At 43.8% G+C, this 23,445-nt stretch overlaps 4 protein-coding genes across 9 annotated transcripts; all 4 read right to left on the reverse strand.

The window, feature by feature from the left end:
* Window positions 1–521: 521 nt before the first annotated feature.
* On the reverse strand, window positions 522–9,493 carry LOC128894599 (F-box/LRR-repeat protein 16). Of its 3 annotated transcripts, none has more exons than XM_054156435.1 (7): window positions 8,459–9,493; window positions 4,008–4,363; window positions 3,438–3,731; window positions 2,803–3,094; window positions 1,859–2,054; window positions 1,004–1,152; window positions 522–755 (listed from the first exon to the last, which is right to left on the reverse strand). In XM_054156435.1, exons 1-7 carry the CDS (start codon window positions 8,553–8,555, stop codon window positions 607–609), a joined length of 1,533 nt encoding a protein of 510 aa, XP_054012410.1. In that variant the 5' UTR covers window positions 8,556–9,493; the 3' UTR covers window positions 522–606. The 3 variants fall into 3 exon arrangements, with proteins under 3 accessions (XP_054012410.1, XP_054012412.1, XP_054012411.1); XM_054156437.1 differs by lacking the exon at window positions 8,459–9,493 and adding an exon at window positions 4,890–5,046; XM_054156436.1 differs by lacking the exon at window positions 8,459–9,493 and adding an exon at window positions 4,712–4,866.
* A 630-nt stretch (window positions 9,494–10,123) lies between these two features.
* Window positions 10,124–14,716, reverse strand: LOC128894605 (actin-related protein 2/3 complex subunit 1A-A). 2 transcript variants are annotated; one of them, XM_054156449.1, is made up of 8 exons: window positions 14,565–14,716; window positions 13,886–14,233; window positions 11,667–13,634; window positions 11,335–11,595; window positions 10,959–11,249; window positions 10,703–10,881; window positions 10,344–10,613; window positions 10,124–10,261 (listed from the first exon to the last, which is right to left on the reverse strand). In XM_054156449.1, the coding sequence occupies exons 3-8, from the start codon at window positions 11,731–11,733 to the stop codon at window positions 10,223–10,225; spliced, it is 1,107 nt and encodes a 368-aa protein (XP_054012424.1). In that variant the 5' UTR covers window positions 11,734–13,634; window positions 13,886–14,233; window positions 14,565–14,716; the 3' UTR covers window positions 10,124–10,222. The 2 variants fall into 2 exon arrangements, with proteins under 2 accessions (XP_054012424.1, XP_054012423.1); XM_054156448.1 differs by lacking the exon at window positions 14,565–14,716 and adding an exon at window positions 14,371–14,541.
* Window positions 14,717–17,386: 2,670 nt separating this feature from the next.
* LOC128894609 (uncharacterized) lies at window positions 17,387–19,479 on the reverse strand. Its single transcript, XM_054156452.1, has 3 exons — window positions 19,321–19,479; window positions 18,105–18,449; window positions 17,387–18,007 (listed from the first exon to the last, which is right to left on the reverse strand). The coding sequence occupies exons 1-3, from the start codon at window positions 19,348–19,350 to the stop codon at window positions 17,684–17,686; spliced, it is 699 nt and encodes a 232-aa protein (XP_054012427.1). The 5' UTR covers window positions 19,351–19,479; the 3' UTR covers window positions 17,387–17,683.
* A 1,210-nt stretch (window positions 19,480–20,689) lies between these two features.
* Window positions 20,690–23,303, reverse strand: LOC128894604 (uncharacterized). Of its 3 annotated transcripts, none has more exons than XM_054156445.1 (5): window positions 23,102–23,303; window positions 22,622–22,876; window positions 22,122–22,283; window positions 21,425–21,835; window positions 20,690–21,168 (listed from the first exon to the last, which is right to left on the reverse strand). In XM_054156445.1, exons 1-5 carry the CDS (start codon window positions 23,153–23,155, stop codon window positions 20,860–20,862), a joined length of 1,191 nt encoding a protein of 396 aa, XP_054012420.1. In that variant the 5' UTR covers window positions 23,156–23,303; the 3' UTR covers window positions 20,690–20,859. The 3 variants fall into 3 exon arrangements, with proteins under 3 accessions (XP_054012420.1, XP_054012422.1, XP_054012421.1); XM_054156447.1 differs by having other exon boundaries at window positions 20,691–21,168; window positions 22,622–22,861; window positions 23,141–23,303; XM_054156446.1 differs by having other exon boundaries at window positions 20,693–21,168; window positions 23,141–23,303.
* Window positions 23,304–23,445: the final 142 nt, after the last annotated feature.

A 23,445-nucleotide genomic window follows, 5' to 3' on the forward strand; every position in this document is an offset into this window, starting at 1 on the left:
TTTTCTTTTCGTGTATATATATATATATATGTATTTTTTTTTATCGTTTTCCAAACATTCGAAAAAGAAATAAAAACGCAACGGCCGAGGGGGCCACGTTCTCGGAACGCGAGCACACCGATCTCATTGAAAGTGTAGCATGGATAGAAAGGAGTGCGATTCGTACGGGAGCTCTGGTGTATTAAAAATGCCTATGCGCTATGTAGTCAATGTTACTTTGCACGATTAGGGGGGCTAGTGGTCTCTCTCTCTCTCTCTCTCTCTCTCTCTCTCTCTCTCTCTCTCTCGCTCGTTTTTCCTCCATTCTTATAGAATGTTACAAGTAAAACCATAGTGATTTAGTTTGCGTCTGGACGTCAATTGCTTCTCCCTATCTGTATGAGGCATCATTTCAGTCGTGTCGTATATACCATTGTCATTCTAAGTATTGCTTTACGTGAAACGTTTTCTCCCTCTTCTTTTTTTTTTCCATTTTCTTTTTTTGTTCGTTTTTGTTTTTAGGAATACAAATTTTACCTCGCCGTTTCGTGACCACGTGAGCGTCTTCGAAACGCAAAAAAAAAAAAATTCTCCGGTGTTGTTCTCTATTCTCCCCAAGGTAATCGTTTATTCGATGATTAGGCAACGCGGCAGATGTTCACGTAAATAGTCGAACAGTTCCTGAGACGTTCCTGGACAGTTGGTTAGTTCTAATTCGTGTAAGTGGCGAAGCTGTATCAAGCTGGACAGTCCGCTACTCGTGAGCAATGGGCAACCTGTGAACACGAGCACTTGTGTTAGATTTGATCGTACAATCGAATTAGTTGTGTCCACGAGGTGAGACATCGCTATGTCTAATAGCCGTCGCCAACCATCGATGCAACCAATTGTAGCGCGAAGAATGAAAATTAGAAAATCTCAACCGGTTTCTCCTTCACGCCGACTTTAATCTTGTCGCCCGAAGAAGCGAGGGCTTTAAACTTCGATCTACGATCATATAGGCCAAGCCTTAGAGCGAACCTACCTGCCACGGAGAGTACTTGTAAGGATTTCATGCCGCACAAGTGCTGAAGACCAAAGTCTTTAAGTTGCGAGCACCATCTTAAGAACAATGCGCTCAATGATCCCATTGTGGAGATATAGCCCACGCCTATATCCGTGATGTGCACACACCTACGCAGAAACAAGAATAGGCTTGAAAAAATTGTTACGCAAATATATCATTCCCTTGGTTGTTCTTTTTTTAAACTTTTCTTTTCGAGCCATCCCACACTTCAGATTTCTTTGTTCAATTTTTTCATCTCTTCCGAGGTATTCGATAATTGTCCCGCAATGATAGTCTCGTTAACAGCTCAATCCTAGACAGATTGGCGTGGACGTTCGAAGACAATGTAACGCACGACTCGAGCCATAGCCGAGCCAACTATTCGGAACAGTTCCAACGTGTCCGAAGTCGTGTAAATCAAAGTAGCGAAGATTCTATAACTCTAGCCTGTATCTTCGAAACAATCGCGTATTTTTCCATGAAAAGATTCACGTATCCCGGCAAGATACGTATAAATAGATCAAGATACGAGACCGGTAGCCCGAGTAATTTTCATTCGATAAAATTTAAAAAATGCTGCAGTTTCGTTTCACACAGGCCATTTTAAGCAGATCGCAAGTTCGTATCCTTAGGTGTCTCGACGCGATAGGTGAATCACTCATTGCGTAATGGTCGATCTTAAATAGAATGCTCGTTAACGTGTTTAGTATTTGGAACATGAATGAAGCGATCGAAAGGCTCGCGAGGATTCCGTCGTGACTGAGCGTGCCCGTCTAAAGCGATTTAAGTCTCGTCCGCGTTCGCGGGCCGACGTCCCCCGATCCGCTCTCTCACCTGTCCAACGTGAGCTCCTCCAAGTGATTCAAATCACAGGCGATGTATTCTAACGCTGGATCAGAAATCCTTGAGCACCAACTCAGATCTAAGGAACGAAGTCTTGGCAAATTTTCCGCTATCAGCTCGACGCCGTCGTCTGTGACTTTGGTGCACCCCGACAGCGACAACACGGTCAAATTGGGCAAGGAATGTACTGGAACGCAGAAAGAAAAATCAACATGTGTATTCCGTACTCTTTTAAATTCTGTATCTGTATGCTTCCCGATTCGATCGAGCTAATCACAGATTTGCTACGGTATAAGGTTTTACATACATTATCTTTTTATCTACACGAAGTTTCAGGTTCGTTTTATTTCAACGTTTGACCTCGCGCGAAGAAGCAACGTCGACGCAAGAGCGTGGGAGACTTGGAATTCAGGTTTCGTGCAACTCTCAACGAATTCTGTCGCGAACCGCTGTCAACGTATCAAGGGTGTTACACGTAAATTTATATAAAGTATCTTTTCTTCGCTCTCGTATTTAATTCGCGCGACGCAACTTCTCTAAGAACAGGTAGCGCGGTTAGTTCTCTGTACTATTCGTTTAGCCGCGAACTTGAGTCGGTGCCGTCGTCGACGACAGCTTGAAAGTTAAATAAAGCTGTGTTCCTTAATTCTAAATTTATAATGGCCGGATGCATGTGACACTTGACTTAATTTCACGCTACCAGTCATCACGATATTTCTACCTGGATCATCGCGGGACACGCTGACGCAATTGTCCCGTTTTCTAAAACAGATCCAATTCGCTTTCGTTCCTTCGAGTGGTTTCGTTTTCTTGATTCGATATTTCTCACCGCTACCGCGATCGTGTTCTTAGCTACAGTTTCATCGAATTCCGCTTCCGACAGTTTCTTTTCCCAGTTACGCGTTATTATTCCGGGCTTTTAATTATATTCTCACCGATATTGAGCACACCGTGGTTGGTGAGCTCCCAGCAGGACTGGAGCCTGAGAATGCTGAGGGCGCTACTCTGTCTGGGGTTGAAGTAAGTGAGGGCTGCGTCGGTCACGTGGTACGCCTGCAACGAGAACTCGTAGAGGCTGGGTAACAATTGTGCGACCGCTCCGACGGCTTCGTCAGCCACGTTGATACAGTCCGACAAGGAGAGCGATACTATTCTAGGTGTCAAGCAGGTCCACAGACCGGCCTCCGTTATCTCGTTGCAACCGGCCAACTCGAGCTCGAACAAACCCTGACGATAAAACGAGTAATATTCATTCACTACCGTACTCGGATAAAACAATAAACAAACATATATTAAATATACAGAGACGTCATGTAAGAGACGTCATGTAAGAGACGACATGTAAGAGACGACGTTACTTTATGGGATGACTTAATATGAATGCTTGTGAAAGCTGTACGTGCAATGCAGAAGAATTTCTGAACGACTGAAGCGGTATACACAGATACATTTTGAAAGATGGCACAACAAAGCGGGAGACATGGTACATATCTACGTTAGAACTACATTGGAACGTTCCTTAGAAGGATTATTTTGATATGTTTCACGAAAGGCTCGCGTGGCAACGCACTTGCAAGTGATCCAAGAGAGCTTCGAGGCCTTTGTCGGTGACCGCACAGCATCTCAGGGACAACGAGTGGATGTTCCTCTGCGCCAAAGGGAACCCGTGGGTGAGCTCGGGGATATCCTCGTCAGCGGCACCGAGGAGGACCAACGAATGGAAACCTCTTCTGACCAAGGAGGCGTACAGACGGCTGCGATACGTCAGAGGCATGGCGCGCATCTCGCGACACCTCACCACGGGCACCAGGCCTGCCCAAAGCCGAGGTCGCGCGTACAGTACGTCTCTCCATCTTGTGCACACCTGGTGGCAGAATAGAATTATATACTTTGTATCGTAACTTTATATACTTTATATTATAATAATCGAATGCTTTATTTCTATCCAGGTGCTCGTATCTAAACAACACCCGAAGGCTCGTTGTCTCAAGAAAGCAAAAACGAAAATCTGGCAACGCCAACTCTACGAAGCGACGAGCGATAGTAATTAGAGCTAAGAATAGTCGAAACAATGGAAGGATCCGATCGCGTATGGCGGATAGTGGCCAGCCGAACGATTAATATCACGAGGTTCGGGCACCTGAGCCAAAATCCTCCTCTCGATGGCGTTGAAGTAGAGGAAAAATTTGTCGAGGAAGTAATCGTCCTGCATGAGCTGCTCCCACGTGCACATCGCCACGTAGTTGCCCGTGCCGCCGCACGCAAGGGGCGCGTTCCTTGCGCGATTCCTGGATATCCTCGTTCTGCTCGGCGTGCTGTTGCTCAGACTCTTATTATTGGTTGGCGGCATGTTGCCCATCGACATAGGCGCGCTCCTGCTCGGCTTTTCCGGGGTTGCGTTCGCATTGTTTGCGCTCTGCAGATTCGTATAGGCGACCCCGCCGCTTCCGCAAAACACGTTCGTAACGCGTTCCATGACGCTGGCCTTTCCCCCACCTGAAACAACGTTTCGTTCTCTCTTTAGTCGCCTTATTACGTAACGTACGTAGTTGCCTAAATCGAACCGCTTTAGGCCTTTGCTTAGTCCTCGGTAATTGTAAGAACGACGGGGGAAGGCGAAACGGTTGGGTGAATCTTCAGGAATCTATTTTATGGTCGATAAGATATATACACGTGTCTTCTAGGGGCCTTAGTTATTGAGAAAATGAAGATTTAATCCGTAATGAACCATACAAGGCATAAGTGTGGGGCTAGTGAAAAGTTTTCTTTGTAAGAAAAATCCTTCTCAGTTTGTTCTCTAGGATTATAACTTACAAAGTATTAATCTTTATTAAAGAAACGTACGTTTATATATTCTGTGGCGACTGTTCCACACAGTCATTCGGTTGAAATTGAGCTTACTGATTGGGGAGTCAGTACTCCGGCAGGCTCAGAGAGGCTCCAGTCGACAAATAGTGCTTTATAACTAGTAAATGCAAACCACCTGATGCACGAGCTTTTGTACAAGTATCGAGTGACTCACTGTGCATGTGTCATCGTGATGTACCAGTGTCTTCCTAGCTTAGCGTATTGTACATATATACATATATATATATTGTAAAGTAACGAGACAATGGGATATCCGCGAGACTTCGGGAAACTCACTGCTGCGACTAATTCGTCCGAACTAAGACGAAAGAATAGAGTTTGTTTTCTTATATAATAGTTTTATAGCAAACGCGGAACAGTCATACCTGGCAGGAAAGTGTACCAAACGAAAGCGTTGCCAAATATACAGCCATGAAAAAGATCATAAATCAAAACCCCGTTGTCATAAATGCGAGATAGCTATTTGCGACGAGCGCACGTTAGAGAGCTTTGCGAGGGATGTTACAACGAACGCAGAAGAATTTTTATACGCGCGGATAAAATTTTCTTGGTCTTCGCGATACAAACAAGCATCGCGTAAAAGAGAAAGTAAGGACCCACACCTCCGCTTCTCAGAGATGACTTCACTTTCGAACGATTCATTTCGTTTCCTAATCCCCTAGCACGGAGGGCTCGGACGAATCGCGAAAAAATGTTCGCGACGCGATAAAGAGATGGACAGGAAATAGAGACGTACTCGGAGCCAAATAGGACGTACAGCTCGGAAATAAAACGAAAATAACTGCTGCATCTTTGCCGAGCTCACCTTTGCAGAAACGCCTTTAATGCCACGCTCGCCAGTCGTGTTACGCGTTAACGGCGATGTTCGTTCGAAAAATCGTTCTTCTATAATTAGTGGCTCGTCCAGGGGTGTCGTTATTAAAATAAAAGAAACCCTACGGCAACGTAAATATCCCCGTTCCGGCGCGTTAGTTCTAGCATCACCGGCACGAAGGGGGGAATTGTTTTAAGGAAATTGAATGAACGTTCAATTCTTGCATTCTGCGACGCCCTCGTGGCGTTGCCAAACTACAGGTTCGCTCAAAATCCGGTACCCCATTTTTGCTAGCAATTCTACGTTTTAAATAAATAGTAATTGTATACCGGAGAGCCAGAGACCGCAATGGTAACGTTACTAAAATACTGTTAAATTTACAACGGCTCAAACGAGATTTACAAAGTTCAAGTCTCAAGGAGGATCGTGCAAAGCCTTACTAACGAGTCCAGCAGATTCGGAACGAACCGCAAATGGGATTGGAAACCTTTAAATGCATCCGAGAAATGCTGGATGTACCTTGAAGCACAGAATTCGTTTCTACGTGTGATATTACAAAAGTAATTCCAATGGAACAGACTATTCGCTGTTTACTATACGAGGTGACAATTCCCCCAGCCCTGCGCGTATTCGTTCCCATTTTACAATGGCTCTGTACCAGTTTACGGAACAACGTCGGCAATTTGCGAGAGGAAATATCGGTGAATCGACATTTGTCGCGGCTCCGAGAAAATTGAACCGCCGAGTTCTCGGTGAATGGAGGCTCAAAAACAAAAGGCACGGGGGATCGTCGCGGACGCAACGGTTTCGACGCCGAACCCATCGAGATTTATTTTAATGCGTAAAATGGGCAATCGCCGTGACTGGATCGCCGCCAGCTCGCGACTACGGCCGATAAAATCGCGGATGATTCGAGCGGGTCCGCGCTGTGGTAATTAATCATTCGTTTCGTGTCGTCACGCTGATTATCAGAGCCTTCCCTTGGCCGAGTCTACGTCTCTCCCGAAACGGGCCATCCTTAACCTTTCAACGGCCGCTGACACCACTTTGGCGTCGTTCGTAGCCCAACCGTTAATGGCCACCACGCTGGCGTCATCCTGAGGGAAAAAGGATCGTCGAAGAATGCAAGAAATGTTACGTGAAATAAATTAATAAATAATAATACCGTGGTATCGCGCCCTCGTATCCAACGTAACAAGGAGCGAAATAAGAAAAGGACTGGAAAGCTGCGGGTTGGTCCAGTGGGAAAAGCGGCCGACTCCTACGCCGGAGCCCCGTGTTCGATCGCCCGTGGTCCCGATACCATTTTTCTGCTGGTATTTCCAACTAATTCGAAGGAAACCTACTCCTTAAAAAGAGATGGTAAAGAATAATAAATATTTACGATACTTTTTAGATAGTAGAATAACACGTGTACTCGGAAAGAGCGATTATACCGCCACTGTGGCTGCTCAGGAGTCCTACGATACGAATAAGTCTTCGAGTAAAGTCTGAATACTTGGAATGTTTGCATTCGTCGAACACCAGTTGAAGTGCTCGAGTACACTCGAATACCGGAAAATCCTAGAAGAAATGCGCCTCTAATTGAGAGGGGCGTCGTTAAGTCGTGTATCGCGCGGAACCGGAAATCAGATCAAAGAGAAAGACGAAGAAAGGAACTCGGACACTCGATGCATTCCAGTTTCTACGTTTCCACGTGCCACGAGGACGAATGCTATCGATTCCATTGCAGTTCGGATTGCGACCGAAGGTGGGCCACTTAACGAACCGATTCCAAACGACGAATTTCGGATACGACGGGGACGTGCTTCCGCAGACCAGGGCTGGTGGACGTTTGCGTAACGCTGAATCGAGAAAACGATGAAATGATCGGGTGTTGTTTCGCGGTTTAACAGAAAATCAATTGGTCATCGCGATTACGTAATGACGGCTGACGAAATATTGCAAAGGTTCGTTTCAACGACGGATCAAACGTTCCGGGGAAAACAGGGAAAAACAGGGAAAAACTCGAACGACGAGTATACGTTGACCTCAGGCTTTTCGAACACGATCAAGGTTAGGTTAGTTAAGTCTTGGACTAGGTTTGATCCTGTATCGGTGCTAGCAGAGACACTGGCCGAGCTTTGGGTAACATTCGAACCAAAACTAGGTTAGGAGTCGAGTTGGGGTCCGAATCGGGGCTGGGCAGGAATATTATTCAAACCCTCGAGTCGAAAAGAACTTCAAATACATAAACCTCTTTTTCTATTTAATTTATCTATGCAAGCATAATTATTAATTAATTCAGAGTTTTTTTCCCAACGTCGATCAATGCGTGAAGTAGGTCCTGTTCAAGTAGATTGGCCATCGATTACGAAATTAGTCGTGGCAAAGGACATTCTCTCTTATTATGAAATATTTAACGCGCATCTATAGCGTACGCTAAACTAACTACGTTACATTAAACTTTCGTTCGTTCTTTTTAATAATTCCTAATTAATAATTCCTCAAACGGTTACGAAATCATTCCGTAGCTAATTGCAATCTATACGAGATATCTCGTAGTCGGCAGCGAATGGGTTAACACGATGGTATTAGAATAAATTCTGACATTAAAAAGTACGTTCGATACCACCGATATTTAATTCCGCGTAAATGTATTCCGAATACGTTTCGCATATGTTCTCGCGTCGGTGTACGTCATAAGCAGACTGCGGATTTTAGACATTTACGATACATGCTAAACATAATCGGAATGTATACGGAAAATGAAACACTGAATTATTATACTAAATTAATAGATCGTTGTCTACGTATATTACGTATATTTTTGTTGTATGTTCTCCATGTATGTATGTTAAATGCACGAGTCTAGTGTTAAGTTCGCGAAAGGAGTTTAATGATTAATAAGGTAAGAGGCAATGATTTACCATGATGCTTGGACCCTCTCAACCCCAGTCCGTTGATTCTCTTGGTTAACTCGGCGCTGGCTCTCTCGACGACCCCTTGCGCTGATATCGAAGACATCTCTCAAGAAGCGGTGGCGCTCTCCCGTCGTTCTCCCACGATTCCGTAGTCAAGACGAACACGGACCGACAGGGCCGTGATCGAAGCGCTTCATATTCGAGCTGCACGTACCATGGATTCGATGTTTCAACGCGATCCCTCTTTTCTTTTTTTCCTAGCCGCTTCGTTTTTTCTTCTCCTCTTTTTCGTGTTTACGGCATCGATCCGCGTCCACGATGGAAATCACAAGTGTCTCGCGCGGCCGCACGTAACTGATTAGGATCGGGTCGAGCTATTCCGAAGAGGGACATTCGATTGCTAGCTTGTCAACCGTATCGATGCGATCTTCTAAATTTATCGCGGTATACGGCGTGCATCGCCGGGATGCGACGACGAACGGGACGGGCAGCCCTCCCGGGAGCGGTCTACGAAACGAATCGATGATGGAACAGTTTTGCTGGAAAGATCTATTTTAATCGCGCCGCCACGACCGACGATTAAACGACGAGCGGCCGTGAACGAGGGGCGAGAATAATATACACCGTAAACGGGTAATTCGAATCACCCGCGAGTAATTCGATGGGAGGAACGAAAACGTCGAAACACGCGCGAGGGTTTATGTAATAAACTTGACCACCTCACTACAGCGACGTGCACGAACAACGGAACGCCTCTTCGGGAATAGTCCGCGAATCGATAAGCTTTAACGGAGAATTTCTATCGACGACGATCGGTACCCCGTATTTTCTCAGGGCTCGCCGCGACAGTTCGCTCGACGACGCGTTCCGTGGACCACCGTCTAGGTGAGCGTTTCACCGCGACACGGCTCTGTTTATGTGTCAGTCATGACACCGAGCCGAAAACAAAGCTGAAAGGTGGAGCTGCTGCAACGGACACGACACATGGGGGTGGTTTGCGCGAGACTGAATCGATATTCTCGCTGAACTTGTCCGGCTGCCCCCCACTCGAACCGTGTTCGTTTCCTGGCGCCGCGAGGAGAGCTGATCCCTGAGCGTACGCCTGCCGATTGGTGATCCGTCGTACGCGTCGCGACGCCCGACGCTATGCAAACCGTTCAACTGAAAAGCGTTAGCGTCTGTCACGCAGCGAACGCACGGCAACGGTGCGATTCGAATCGTGTCGGCCGAAGAAAAATCGTAAAGTTCGGCTAGTCCCTTCTCATTCTTCGTGGCTGAAGCGCTAGATGGCAACACTGCCACATCGTACTTGATGAAACGCAACGAACAGTAGCGATATTAGAAATTTATTTCGACCACAAACGCTGGCGATATTACCTCCACTTGTTAGCAATCGCCAAAACTTAAAATACTGTACAAGTTACGAGACACTAACTTTTATGTAACTGTATACTCGGTGTAACTCGATCCATGGGTTCATACGTATACCTAGAACCACAAATTTCCTTCGATGTTCTCTAATGCAAAAAGAAAGAAAAACAATGTAAATGAAATCTCAAACGAAACTGACTAGTTTCAGGTGCATGAAGTATATCGCGTTAACTCTTTCTGTGTCTGCTCGTCGAAACTAAGCTAGTAACGTTACGCAGAAGAGATCAACACCACGGAAAGTAATGAGAAATTGTATATTTTTTTCAGTTTTAACATTTATACATCTTTGAGTTTGATGTAATATCTTCATCCATCTTTATGATATAAAAAAAATTTTACTTATGCTATCTTGAGACCGGCGATGGAATTCTCTAAAAGCTGGATAATAGAAAGAGGAAGAAAAGAATTAACGAGCGAATTATTTTTTTGTTTAATATCGATGCGTGTTGATAGAATTTACCTTGAGATCCCATACTACGAGTTGACCGTCTAAACTGCTCGTACTAAATTCGTTATCGGATACTCTGCGTACGCAGTTAATTGTATTTTGGTGTATACTGTCCAAGGCGTTGTCGTTCGTATCGGTTCTCGCTTGCCGATCCAACGATTGGAATTTACGCATCGCCGATAATCCGGCAGCCTCTTTTTTCTGTGTGTTGTCTAACTTCGATACAAAACACAGTTGACCATTGTTGTCTATGGAATATAGCATGGGCATACAACTATGACCCTAAAACGTAGATGAAATTAATATACCGTTCGAAAAATAGCGAAAATAATCTTCTTTTTTTAAAAAAAAAAATATATATATATAAATACCGCGGCAACAATGGAATTGGATCCCATCCAAACGCAACTTAAAAATGGCAAATGCTTTGTGTACAATCGTACAATTGCATTTCCTTTGGTAGCATCCGCGATGCATATAGATGAATTGTGCGCCACCCAACAAATTTTATTACCGCAAGGACTAAATGCAACAGAATGTATCCAACCCCCTAGATACACAGAAAAGAGAATGTTTGGCAAGAATGAATACCATTTACGCTCGCGATAAGAAAGTAACTTTGTCTACCTCCATTGGGACTGTTTTGGAATTCGGCGAGTAACGTTCCTAAAGTATTACTTTGACCCCAAGGACTTGTCCCTGGTGCATCCTCCATGTCGCTGATAAAAGCGCTAAAGACACGAACTTTGTAGTCAGTGGATCCGGCAACCAAAACTTTGTTGTCTGGATGCCAATCGACTGTGGTTACAGTGGACCTTAACGGACGCTTTATATGCTTACATTGCCACCAATTATTCTCAGAGACAAAGTAACATACAGCTATTACTCTACCTCCAGATCCGACGGCAAATTTATTTTCTATAAATAAAAAATGTAAGCAATATATTAATTAATTCGATGAGAGGATTGAATTTACTTGAAACAATATATATATTCATTGTACCTAAAGGAGACCATTTTACACAAGTTGCAGCTCGATTTATTCTTAAGAGCACCCAAGCTGGATTCCACTTTCCATCTCCTTCTTGCGTCCAAACGTATGCATTCTTATCCGCGGAACAGGTTACTATACGGTTAGTATTCGGTGCCCAATCGAGTCCCATGACATGCATATCGTGTTCTTGTAGATTCTGCAGTAATTTCCAACCATTCGATGTACGTTTGTGAACTTGAATCTCGTTATTATTTGGACAGACAGCCACTTCTGTGGGAACACGTTAAAACTGCTTATTCGTTAAGGGAGAAAAATTATATTCGATTAAACGAACGTCAAACCTTTTTTGTCTTTATTCCAAGCATGACAGCTGATAGCATCGACACCTAAGCTAAGAACATCTGTCATTTTGCCACTGATTTTTACAGAGAATTCGATGAATTTACATACGATATTATCCGAGTAAACGGGCGATAATAAAAATTATCTCTATGAATCACCGCACCTAACTAGGCAAAAGACGGGTGCGGTCGCGTATTAAAAGTAATTTATTTATTTCAAATGCTGTGAATACTGATTTGTAGGAAGATCTTCGGAAATTCGTGGACTCTGGTCAGTCGACACGAATTTCCCAAATTTCTGGCAAACGATACGGCACGCAACACTCTCCCTAAATACACCGGAATTGACAGTTCATCCGCCGACAGCGGGTTATCAAGGCACCCTTTAAGGTTATGTTGTTCGAGATAGTAATATATTCCAAAATGCTTGCCACTTTTTGTCGCAGCGTCCTCTATTATATCTCAGTGCCAACTTTCTTTAAAAAGTGGCGAACAGTATTTGAAAGTATTAATTATAACGGTTTAATTCTAAGGAGGGTTTAAAGAAAACATGTATTTAAAGTACAGATAATAGATTCAGGTGTTTCGTTTATAATGTCATATCTTTTTCTTGATACCATTAGAAAATTACTCTTTTTTTATTTTTACATAGACTATATAAAATAGTTTATTCTATTTCTCATTTGTGATATTCTTTTAACGTTTCAATTGATAATCTATTTACAAGAATTGTTGAATTTAGTGAAAAACAGATTTTAGGTTTGCTTATCGTACAAAGATTTTTTTTCAACGAAAATCCATCTAGCGGTAGACAGACTAAATTAATTTTAAACCTATGTTCAGTGTTCTCAACAGCAAAACGCCCAAGTGTTTTGCAATGGGTGTGTAGCGAAATAGTTGGTATTCTTGACATTGAGCATGTCTAGACAGTGTTGTAAGATACGAAGATTTCCGACTGTAGCGCCGTCTGCGGTACAGTGAGGAAGTTTTGATAGTTTTCATTCGGTCCGTACTCTATTCAGTGATGCTAAAGATAATGGCCGGAGTATCGAGAATTTACCCCACCATGCACACAACTCCACGATCCGCGCGTACGTGAGCCCAGCGCTTCGGATGACTTCGGACAATTTTGAGAGTTGAGAGGGACGGTGAATATGAGTCTTTCTCTCTCGCTCTTGAAACGTTGAGAGATTCCATTCGCCGGCGCCGGCAAGATTGCCGTTCGGGGATCTTTCGTCTTACTTACTCATGTTGTACCTATCACGGACTCTTCATTGTTACAGGCTTAGGACGGCATACGGCAAACGGCAACCCCAGTCGCTGGCAAGTGACACGAGCCATCGTAATGCGATTTTGACTCACCAGACATTGTCACTTTCCGACTGATATTCTTCTATATCTTTTATTAGCGTTGCCTTATTAATTTGACCTTAAAGTTGTACACTAAAGTTAAACATTGTTTAACGTTTTCAATACAGTAAAGTTTAAACTGTAAAGTTTAAACTGTTGTGTGTGGGTTTTTTTTCAGTAAGTGTATTAGTATTAACTTTAATCGTAACAAATAGGTTTTGAAGGGTCTACCGCTCGTGAATTATTCCACATCTGGTGCCATGGGTAACATTCTTGCATTTTATTTTCTTGATTCGTGTCATAGTTTGATATATGATAAAATATGAAATACAAATATAAGATTGACTATTATACTCTTTTACCTAACCTTGCCAATTATTCCGTAGTGCCGTATCTTATTCATATTTAATTGCTTCCCATTCTAATGTCGATGAGTCCTTCTCCACCATGTTGTTTGGAAGATTCGTCTGCGTCATTTCCTGTAGTAGGGTTAGCTCCAAAACCGGGATTTCCGATGTCAGAGTTTCCAGTGGTCGGATTTTCCTCGTGATTGGGAAGTTCATTTTGGGGTGGTCCATTAGTCATTGTCTCTGTTCCATCGACGGTAGCAATAATCATCTGTAAGTGAACCTTCGGTAATGAAAGTCTTTCTTTTGTAAATTTACCTTATTTTATTAGATTACCCTATACACCATAAGGTGGTTTATGAATACGTAATTCGTCTGTAATAATCAGTCGACAGAATGGTCCACGTAACGAGTTAACGTTATTCATTTTTAAATTAGCCAACCAAAACGGCGTGTACCATTCAATATAAATAAATTCGATAAAAGTAACACTTTACGCGGACCACTTTGTATACGGCATACCATGTTGCCGGTTTTTGGATTATGGCAAACCCATTCAGCATTGCTAATGTCTATGGCAGTGCTTGGTTGTTGCTGCTGGGGATTCCAGTGTTGCGGGTGGTGTCTTCCTGGAACAAATCCAGGATATGGGAATGGTGGTCCAGGTGGTTGGAAAGATTCTCTATGCTGATGGAATGTTTGCATAGGCTGTTGAAACGATTGTCCTGGTAGCGGACATGACTGTCCCGGGGGACACGAGTGACTCGATTGTTGAGGCCCTCTCCATTGTCCACTTAAAATGTCTTTCCAGAAAACATTGCCTTCAACCACCGACAATAACAGGATTACAGCGACTACGGCCTTCATATCCTGGAAAATAGAAGATTCCTTATCAACTAGTCTCGATAATAATAATTGGAAGAGAATCCCTAAATCGTTCGAAGAACCGCGTTGCGTTTCAAGGAACAATACGAATACGATCAAGGCCAGGGACGTAGCTCGCTTACCGTCAAAGATGCGTAAAGGTCGAGACACTTTATCGATCAAAATCGATGATTCAACGCGGAACCACTGGATTTGGTACTGAATTTCTTCGAAACGTTGCTGTCTTTTATGACGGACACCTTGCGTACCTACACGCGCGCACGTTCCTATCCGTTCGGCAAATAGTATTTTAAACGTACGAAGCCTCTTTACTTACGTGGATTTTATTTCATCGACGGGAATAACCGTTTCACGCTGTCTCTGTCACGCATCCAACAGTACTGCGCCTACGACGCAGACAAAGGAAAAGTTTGCAAAAGGAAGCTTTGCGTGAAACGATGGAAGTATGAATCAATTTTCGCTCGATGATGATAATTTATTGTAATCCATACCGGATACAGTGTGAAAGGTCGTGCATCGCGGGTCAAACTCGGCAACCTATTTACTCGATTCGAGGATTTAACAAATCAACGACCGCGACACAGAAGCGAAATAAGCAGTCACGGTGAAATAATTACAAACTTATGGGAGTAATTTATTAACTCTTTGCAGATGAAGAAATGAGGGGTTGAGAATTGCAGCGGTGCCCCTTCCAGAGAAATTCTTATCGATTAAACATTATTTAATGCCTGTTTCCCAGTTCGACATTCGAGGTGCCGACGTCTGAGAGGATGGGTAGCAACATATCAGCCGCGAGATCGAACAGAGGTGATTGCAACAATGCGTTGAGCTTATCGCTCGGTAGCTGCTCTACCATATTCATGATTTTGCCCGCCATTGTTTTCAGACACGCTATCTTCGCTGCCCTGATGACCTCCAAATGGCCCAAGCCGAGTTTGGCGATGGCATTCAAGATTCGATCTTCGTTCTCTTTGATACTCTTGAGGACGTTGTACTTGGCCGCCGAGACCTCCAACATCGCGTCCACCATTGTTTTCTGTCTCGGTAACGCGGACGCGGGCTCTTCCAGATCCTGGCTCACCGGGAACTTGTCCGTCAACTTGTCGTTTAGGAATTTCTCATCGACGGGGTACGTTTCCAAAAATTTAGAATCGGCTCGCTTCGACGTCGCCATCGCGGCAAAGGAAAAGGCCTGGAAAATTAACGACAATGATTATGGAAACAGAGAATCGATGATACCGATCAGAATAAATGAAACTTACCAGGAACAAAACCGTTCTCGGCATCCACATATTTCTAAGAAATTTTGCTTACGACTGAATGCCAAAAGGTTCCCCATTCCCTTATATACCCCGTGAACTTGCGATAACGCTTTGGCTTTCTCAAATTGCCCGTCCTACCGGGCATTTTTGTTAAGCTCGTAAACTTTCACTCGTGCCTCGGTGCTTTCCTCTATCAGATAATCCGTTAATCACCGTGGACTCTAGTCGTTTGGTAAAATGGAAATTTCTTGGTTTCGTTGTATCGAAAAATAGATGTCCCCCTTTTCAACGATAAAATAAATAATAATGATTCGTTTGTTACGTGTTTATTAATTTCGTTTATTTTTTCATGTAAAATTTCTTAATCGTCCTGTGTCGTCGAATGGCTTTGGGTGTTCGGAACGCTAGAGTCCGATTCCTTATCGCTGAGAGCGATTTCGTTCTGTGCGTTCAGCGAGTGTACCGATTTATCCGCGTCGTTCTTTTTACGTTTGCAGATGTCCTCTACGACGAAGGTGGCGGTCATCAGTACGGACACTCCGGCGAATATCACCCACATGATTAACTCCAGTGTGACCTGTCCAACAAAATACAAGACAGTATTGCGTTACCCAGACGTGGAAACATCACAAACGTACCTGAGCGATGGCTTTGAGGACGATCCTCGCGCGAGTGTTCTGGTAGATCCATACCCATATCATATAGGGAAAAAGGACGCCGAGCAACAAAACATCCACCAGGTTCAACGCGAACACCGCTACCAAATGCAGCACCGATAATTTTCTACGGAACGTGCAATTAGAATGGCGCGTTACTTAATGTATCTCGATATAAGCAACCTCGGTTTACGTAGTTTCGCTTTATGTACCTCTTCGCTTCTTTTACGACGCTATTTTCTTTGGCGTTTTTATTAGCTTGATTTTCAAGGGTTAGCGCTATAATCGTTTTCCGTCCGTTACGCATCTCGTACGATGTCGATCTTGATTTTTCGAACGAGTGACTTACACCTCGACATTGGACAATTTGCAATCGGAGATTTTACAACGTTGACATGATACGTCTGATAAATTTACCAAAACACGAGGCACGACAACGAATCGTAAATAAAAACGACGAAACGGGAGGAGAGGTGAATTCGCCGTCACGAATTTCTCATCTGTTTTTTCGTTTCATGTCGATATACGGAGTGATACCAGAAGTACGATCATCACGTTGACGAAGAAAATCGATACGGGAAAATGATAATTATACTTATTTTTTACAAGTACCCTTCGCTTTGTCGCTAAGAAGTTGACTCAAGGACATTTTCTACCCAAGGAAAGTAAACATTTGATCTTTGATCTTATGCAAAATTATCGTTTATTATGCGCATACATAAAATATTGGCTATTCTACGATCCTCGTTAAGTACTAGTCGGCATCTAGCTACACGAGTCTGGGACTCGAGCATCTAAGAAGCAATCTTATTATAATACTTTTTGGTATCGCGTGACCACGTGTGAGACGTCCTGTGGCAACGTTCCATCCATCTTCTCGCGCGTAGACCTCGGACATGCATGCAGTCAGACCCCTGCGACTCGAACGTTTTCAACCCTCCGACCGATCCCATAAACATTCGTATCCTCTGTGTCTATTGAAGAAGCTTGACTAAATTAAATAATAGTTTTGATATTACCAAATGAATTTATCATTATACATATTGATATACATATACACATTATCATTGTACATTATGTATATGAATATGCTTATATATATGCTTAACATCAAACCTACCATTCAGTTTAAACAAATTTCTTTAATAGACGTAAAGGGTACGAACATTTATGATACTGACTGTAAATATCGTCGTAACTTGAAACCGTACATTGAATAATAACATTCTGCAACTCGAAATTTACGTCACTTTCCTTCAAGTTCGACCAAGGCCCGACTAGTGCTCTATCGACACTTCCAATCGCATGAATCACTTATTGACACAACGAATGGAAGTGTCAATAAGTGAGAGTGGCTTTCTTCTATGGCACAAAGCGACGGTGACACAATCGGTGGTTAATCATTATTATGGTAATCGACCCGCTCAGGGACGTTCGTCGCGAACTCAAACAAAATCTCGACTCTCGTTCCTCGTTCGGTCGATTAAGCGTTGAACGCGTCATCGGGTGAAAGGACGTCAGTAAACTGTTGGTCGGCCGTAGCGAGGTATCTGATTCGCACGATAGCCGTACGGTTGATTGTTGAGACGGTGTTGTCTCCTCGCCACCTGTTGCCTGTAGACGAACAACGGCCTGAAGACCTTCGCGTCCTGAGCCTCGAGGTCCTCCGGGTCACCTTTAGAGTCTCCTTTGATCTTTTCATTCGGTTCCTCCTCGATGGACCTGGACACCCTCGCCCCTGCGTCCCTTGGTACCTGATGCCCCATGGACACTGGCGATTGCACTCTTTCTATTTCACCGTTGTTCTCCAGGCGCTCTTTGGACTTTCCGTAGGCCTCGATCTGAAATTGTATACTTCGTTGGTCGATCTCGTCGGAATTAATCTTACACGTCGGACCGTAAACATCATAGATAATTTTCTCTTTCGCTTCCACGTACCGCGCGCAAGGGTCTCGAACCAACTTCGAGTTTCCCTTCGACTTCCTTTCCCAGCATCCGGTCGATATCGTCGTTGCTCATCAAACTCTTTTTAGGCATTCCGTACGCTCGAACTCCTGGAAGGTCTTCCTCGGAGTTTATATGAATCTTCTCCACCTTCCCATCGAACCCGGTTTGATTCTCTATGTGCACTCTCCTGGTGCGGCTGTTTTGCCGGAACCTTCTCGGAAGTCTGGATGGAAGACCCGCCTTCTCGCTCTCCGAGCTCGATTCCCTCGAATCTGAGAGATTTTTCGGCGATTTCGTTGCGGCGTCTACGTCGAACGACGCGACCAAGCAGAGAATCTGGAGCGGAAAACGAGAGACAAAGATTTTGTAAAGATTTGTAAACGATTGTAATGTTTTTAATCGCGCGTTCCTTTAACTGGAATTCTTTGCGTACCGTAAACTCGGCACTGCAGGTTGCTAATTTATTCTCTTTGGTTTAGCGATAGCTGTAATTGTTATCAGAAAACCCAGGGGATTAGAGACTCCCTCTTGCCTTAGTTATCGTTCTTAGTTTCCGCGCTGGAGTCGCGTTCAAAACATCCCAGAGTTTAAGGGGATAAATAGATTTAAAACTACATTTTTTTTAGTGATTTGTATGAATTTTTATAGCAAGGAAGGAACGTATATAATTTAATGAAACTTCGAGGACATTTTATACATACGTTCAAGTAAATATTGTAATTTTTTGGTAATATTTCCTGCTACCACAGTTTTTACTTGAAATCATAAATTTCTTTCTTTCAAAAAACGTTATACAAAAATGTCAAAAAATTATGCTGTTACGTTTAAACGCCTGTGAAAATGCAATATTCAATTTTTTAGGTAGGAATTTAGGTTCATATAGAAGAAAGACATGTCTTTAAGGTAAATTTAAATCCCTATTACTATCGGGCGAAAACTGTGGCCTCCAGAATCCACGCAAAACATCTGCGTTTTGATGGTGACCTCCGTGGCAGCTGATATCTTCCACATTTCCCGAGAAAATACATCAAGAAATTTACAATATCTACTTGAACGTACGTGTAAAATGTTCTCAAACTTTCATTACATTATACACATTCCTTTCTTGCTAAAAAAATTCATGCAAATCCAGACGTATTCTCCTTCTTAAAAGTAACCGAAACGACGAAGAGTTCGTTCCAAACTACGGAGGGTGAAATGTTCTTACCAGTAGCAGGGTCCACACGGCGGATGTCATCTTATTGCGCGCAGCTCTTAGGCTTCCAACACCGTTTCCTTTCGCGTCGAGGCTTAAATCACGATTGAGGGAACCGATCAACCGAGCATCGGTTATATACGTGGCGCGTTTATGATCTCAAAGAACGCAATCGAGCTGATATGGCACACATGGTATGCAGATTTCCTGTAGAGAGGGAATAGTCCTGTTCGCGGTAAGAATCTCGGTTGTTGAGCTTCCAGCAGAAGTCGGTGAGTCACCTTTGGGAATAGTTTCTCGAGGAGAGTCGGAGAAAGATGGTCCCGTTGATTTTTTTCTCCTCCGCGAACAGGCTTTCGCGAAAGTTTTCCTGCCCGAACACCTCGCATTCCTCCGTGATCAGGCGATCCTTTGATCGCGACGATCCTGTAGCGGTATCCTTTGCAAACTTTTCCGCTCTCACCGTGGGAATCTCTATCACAGAAACGCATCGCTGCTAGTTTTCATAGAAGTCGAGCAAGGATGATCGGCGAACTCTAAACAATGACGATGGGTTTCTCAGAACTTAGCCTGCGATAGAAACGAGCTGAATTTGACTGGAAATATAGATAACTCGTAACGCCAACCACGTAGGAAAAATAAGAAGAAATCGGAACGTGGAAACGTTAGAATAAATTGTACAGATAAATGAGCAGTACAGTTACTCGACGGTTACTTCCAATTGCGAGAGGTGATTTATTATTTGACCGATCGTTTTAAAGTAATTGTATTAGAATACGCTGTCGGTGAATGAATAGATTTAAAAGACGAATGACTAATCGATTCCGCCTGGGGGCATTAACGACGTCGCGTTAATTGATGTCTACAAATGCCCATTGAAATACATTCGTGGAAAAAACTGGTTTGCGAGCGTTCGCCGAACGTCTTTAACGAGCGCAAACATCGTTAATCTTTCTTGGTATCTAACTTCGATCGCCGTTTGATTAGATCGAACCAAGATTATGTGGGTCTAGGTCGAGGCCATCGCAGTTATGAAAAGCCACGGGATCCTTCGTTTCCGTGTACGACGACGGAGAAATGTTTCGTAATTCCTCGTCGCGATTTTCTATTCATCGCATAACCGAGTTTCTAAGAGGCCCATCGATCTCGCCAGCAAAAACGCGTCGATCCTCTAGAACTGCGCGCAAACTGGCACGCGTAACTGCAATTTCCGTCCTGGAATAAGGTCGAGTGACAACGTTAACGCGCGTACGTTCGCGAAATATAAGAAAATATAAGAAAGAATCCAGGAAAGGATTCGCAAGCCATCGGAAAGCTATCGTTGGTAACAATTTTATTGGTAACACATTTCTTTATTTCCACAGAGGACGACGAGGAAGAACGAATTTTGAGCGGTACACAAGATCCTAAATATGTAAATGTCAAGACTGAATATAGTTGAACAACGTTCAACATACGTCGAAGGAAACACAACAGCGCCATCGAGTAAGATTTTCTTTTTATTCATCGGGGATATTTTTCCTCAGTTAGACAAGAAACTTCATTTCTTCATTAATCGTTGTATCGAGACCCGTAGCCATATCTGCGCCTGGGATAGTAGTCGTAGCTGGAGTATCTGGACTGTTCCTGCGCCTCCTGTCGATACCTGAACAAAGGCCTGAAGATGATGTCCTCCGCGACCTCCATGTCGCCAGTTTGTCGCGGATACGCAGCGGCGTCGTCTGTAAAGATTGGCTCGACGATCCTCCAGCGTTGCACCACGACAGGAGCCAGGAAGTCTTCTGTCGCCATGCTCGAGGCTACTTCCGGTAAGAGCTGGACTGGCAGCGTTCCTTCAGTCGGCGACGACGCAATCTTCATCTGAAAACGATATACTTGTTTCAGGAGAATTGTTTCGTCCTCGTTCTGGTATTCGTATAAGATATTTCTCGACGTGGATAAATCGCTTCCACTCGTCGGTGACATTCTTTGCCAGCGGGAGGAACGTGGAAGAAAACAGACGAATGCTTTTGCTACTCTCGCTTTATTAGGACCGTCTAGTGTTTACATTTTGCAACGATCGCTTTGCTATGCTTTATATTATCTTCTCGTAAACGGAATTGCCCGATGGATTTACCTCCAACGGGGTCGTAGATGGTTTCCGGTAGTCAGGATCGATGGTCAACGACGATTCGTCGACGACGTTCTGAGCATTGCTCTGGATCTTGTCGCTGTTGTCCTTGAGGAACTGAACCTGATTCTCCAGGGCGTCTTTGTTCAGCTGATTCGGTAGGATGGCCACAATGGGACTGTTCACCTTGCCCTTTTCCGCATTCGAAGGATCGATGACCGCCACGATGGGGACGGCTACCTTCTTCGAATCGTCTTCTGGCATCGGTGCGTCATGCGTTAGCTTGTCCTCCAGGAACTTGGTTTCAGTTTTACGTTCCGCGTTCGATGGTGACTGTTCCGTGTACTCTGTCCACTGGAATGGGACATCCTTCGTGGGCTGAACCGCTTCGTTTCCGCTTCCTTCGATATCGAGGGACTGTCCGACACGAAACGAAAGGGATTAGTTTAGTTTCGATGAAACGAAGGGGGCAATTAAGTTGATTATTTCACGAATGACTTTTCCAGTCAGACCTTACTCGTGATTAGAAGGAATCCATCGAGACAGATGGAAACACGGAACCTCGTTACTCTAAACTTCACGGCGCAACGTAAACATTGGACGTGCATCTTCTTGCGCAATAAACTCGGCGCGCTTTGTCGCGGCCTACAGAAGATAGAGATCTGCCTCGATGGAATTTATTCGTTGAATTATTACTCCGTACCTCAGACGTGTATTCGTCCTCGTCGCCTATGAAAGGCTGGTTCTCAGGCGAGGTAAACTCGCCGGATTCAGCCTCTGCACGCTTGGCTTCCGTGATATTCCTGCGAACGTCCTCCAAGTTCTCCGTTGGGACCACCAGAATATGCTCGCGTTTCGAGAGTACCTTGAACCAAAAGGAAACTGTAGTCGAAGATGTCGAGCTCTTCGATCGGAATCATTCTATCTATCAATGATTCTATCTATCAATGATTCTATCGAACGATGACCGTCTCGATAGAAAAATATTGAAACTCGTCTATCCCCTGTAGTTTGCCTTGTTTTTAATTCTGAGGTTAACTGCATTCTATCGATAGGAAAGAGGAATTAAGAAAACAAGGATAGCACGTCTTCGTCCCGAGTATTTATTATACTGTTCATCGCGTGAATATTTTTTTTTTTTTTTTTTTTTTCTTACACGATGAATGGCAGCGACGTATTTGTTTATATTTTACTGGTACATACCCTGTTCGGATCGGTGGCTGGCAATATGTAAACATTCTTTTTAACGACGAGTCCATTTAGCGACGCGTTGCTGGCTGCTTGCTGGACAGCGTCCTGGACGACAGGATCCTGGACGACGGCTGCCATAGTTTCGTTCTTATCGTGTGGCGTCGGTGGTAGCAGGCTCTCCAGGTCCTCGGGATCCAAAGGTTTCGCAGTTGAAACGTTTCCGTGGAGTATTACCATACAGCAGATTGCTATCTGAAACTTGCTAATCTAATAACAAGCGTCATAATTTAACACGTATCGAGGTGACCATATCTCGAACCCTGCTCTACTAACGTATTTAAATAACATTAATTTTCGCGAAAAAGAACTCAAGTTTTATTTACTCGCACCATAATTTCATTTATTATCGTAAAAAAATTCGAATTTTGTAAATCACTTCTAACTCCACCAAAGTTTGATATATATTACGTAACGTGACAGTGTTTGAAATACCACTTTAGATCGTTTAATGTCTGTACCCCTCTTCAGTACCATTTTGTGCTTCATCGCTTCAGTTTTAGGGTCCTTCGCCGCTTTCCAACCGTCTCGGATCTTCGTCTCGACGAAAACTTCGCAAACGCTTCTTCAAGTCTGACCACTGATAACGGTTCGCGCTGGTTTTATACCGAGTGCCGAAAGAATTATCGTTTTCCCGCTAAAAGACGTGAGTAACAACCTTGCGGTACATCGCTTTGGCCAGGTACACCTTGAACCTGTTGCCTAGACTTCGATCTCCTATTTACTCTTTCACGGCTGCAGATGCGAATTGCGTCCGAATTTTACGTCCTCGTTAGGAT

Source organism: Hylaeus anthracinus, unplaced genomic scaffold (assembly GCF_026225885.1).
Source record: "Hylaeus anthracinus isolate JK02 unplaced genomic scaffold, UHH_iyHylAnth1.0_haploid 4, whole genome shotgun sequence".
NCBI classification, from domain to species: domain Eukaryota; kingdom Metazoa; phylum Arthropoda; class Insecta; order Hymenoptera; family Colletidae; genus Hylaeus; species Hylaeus anthracinus.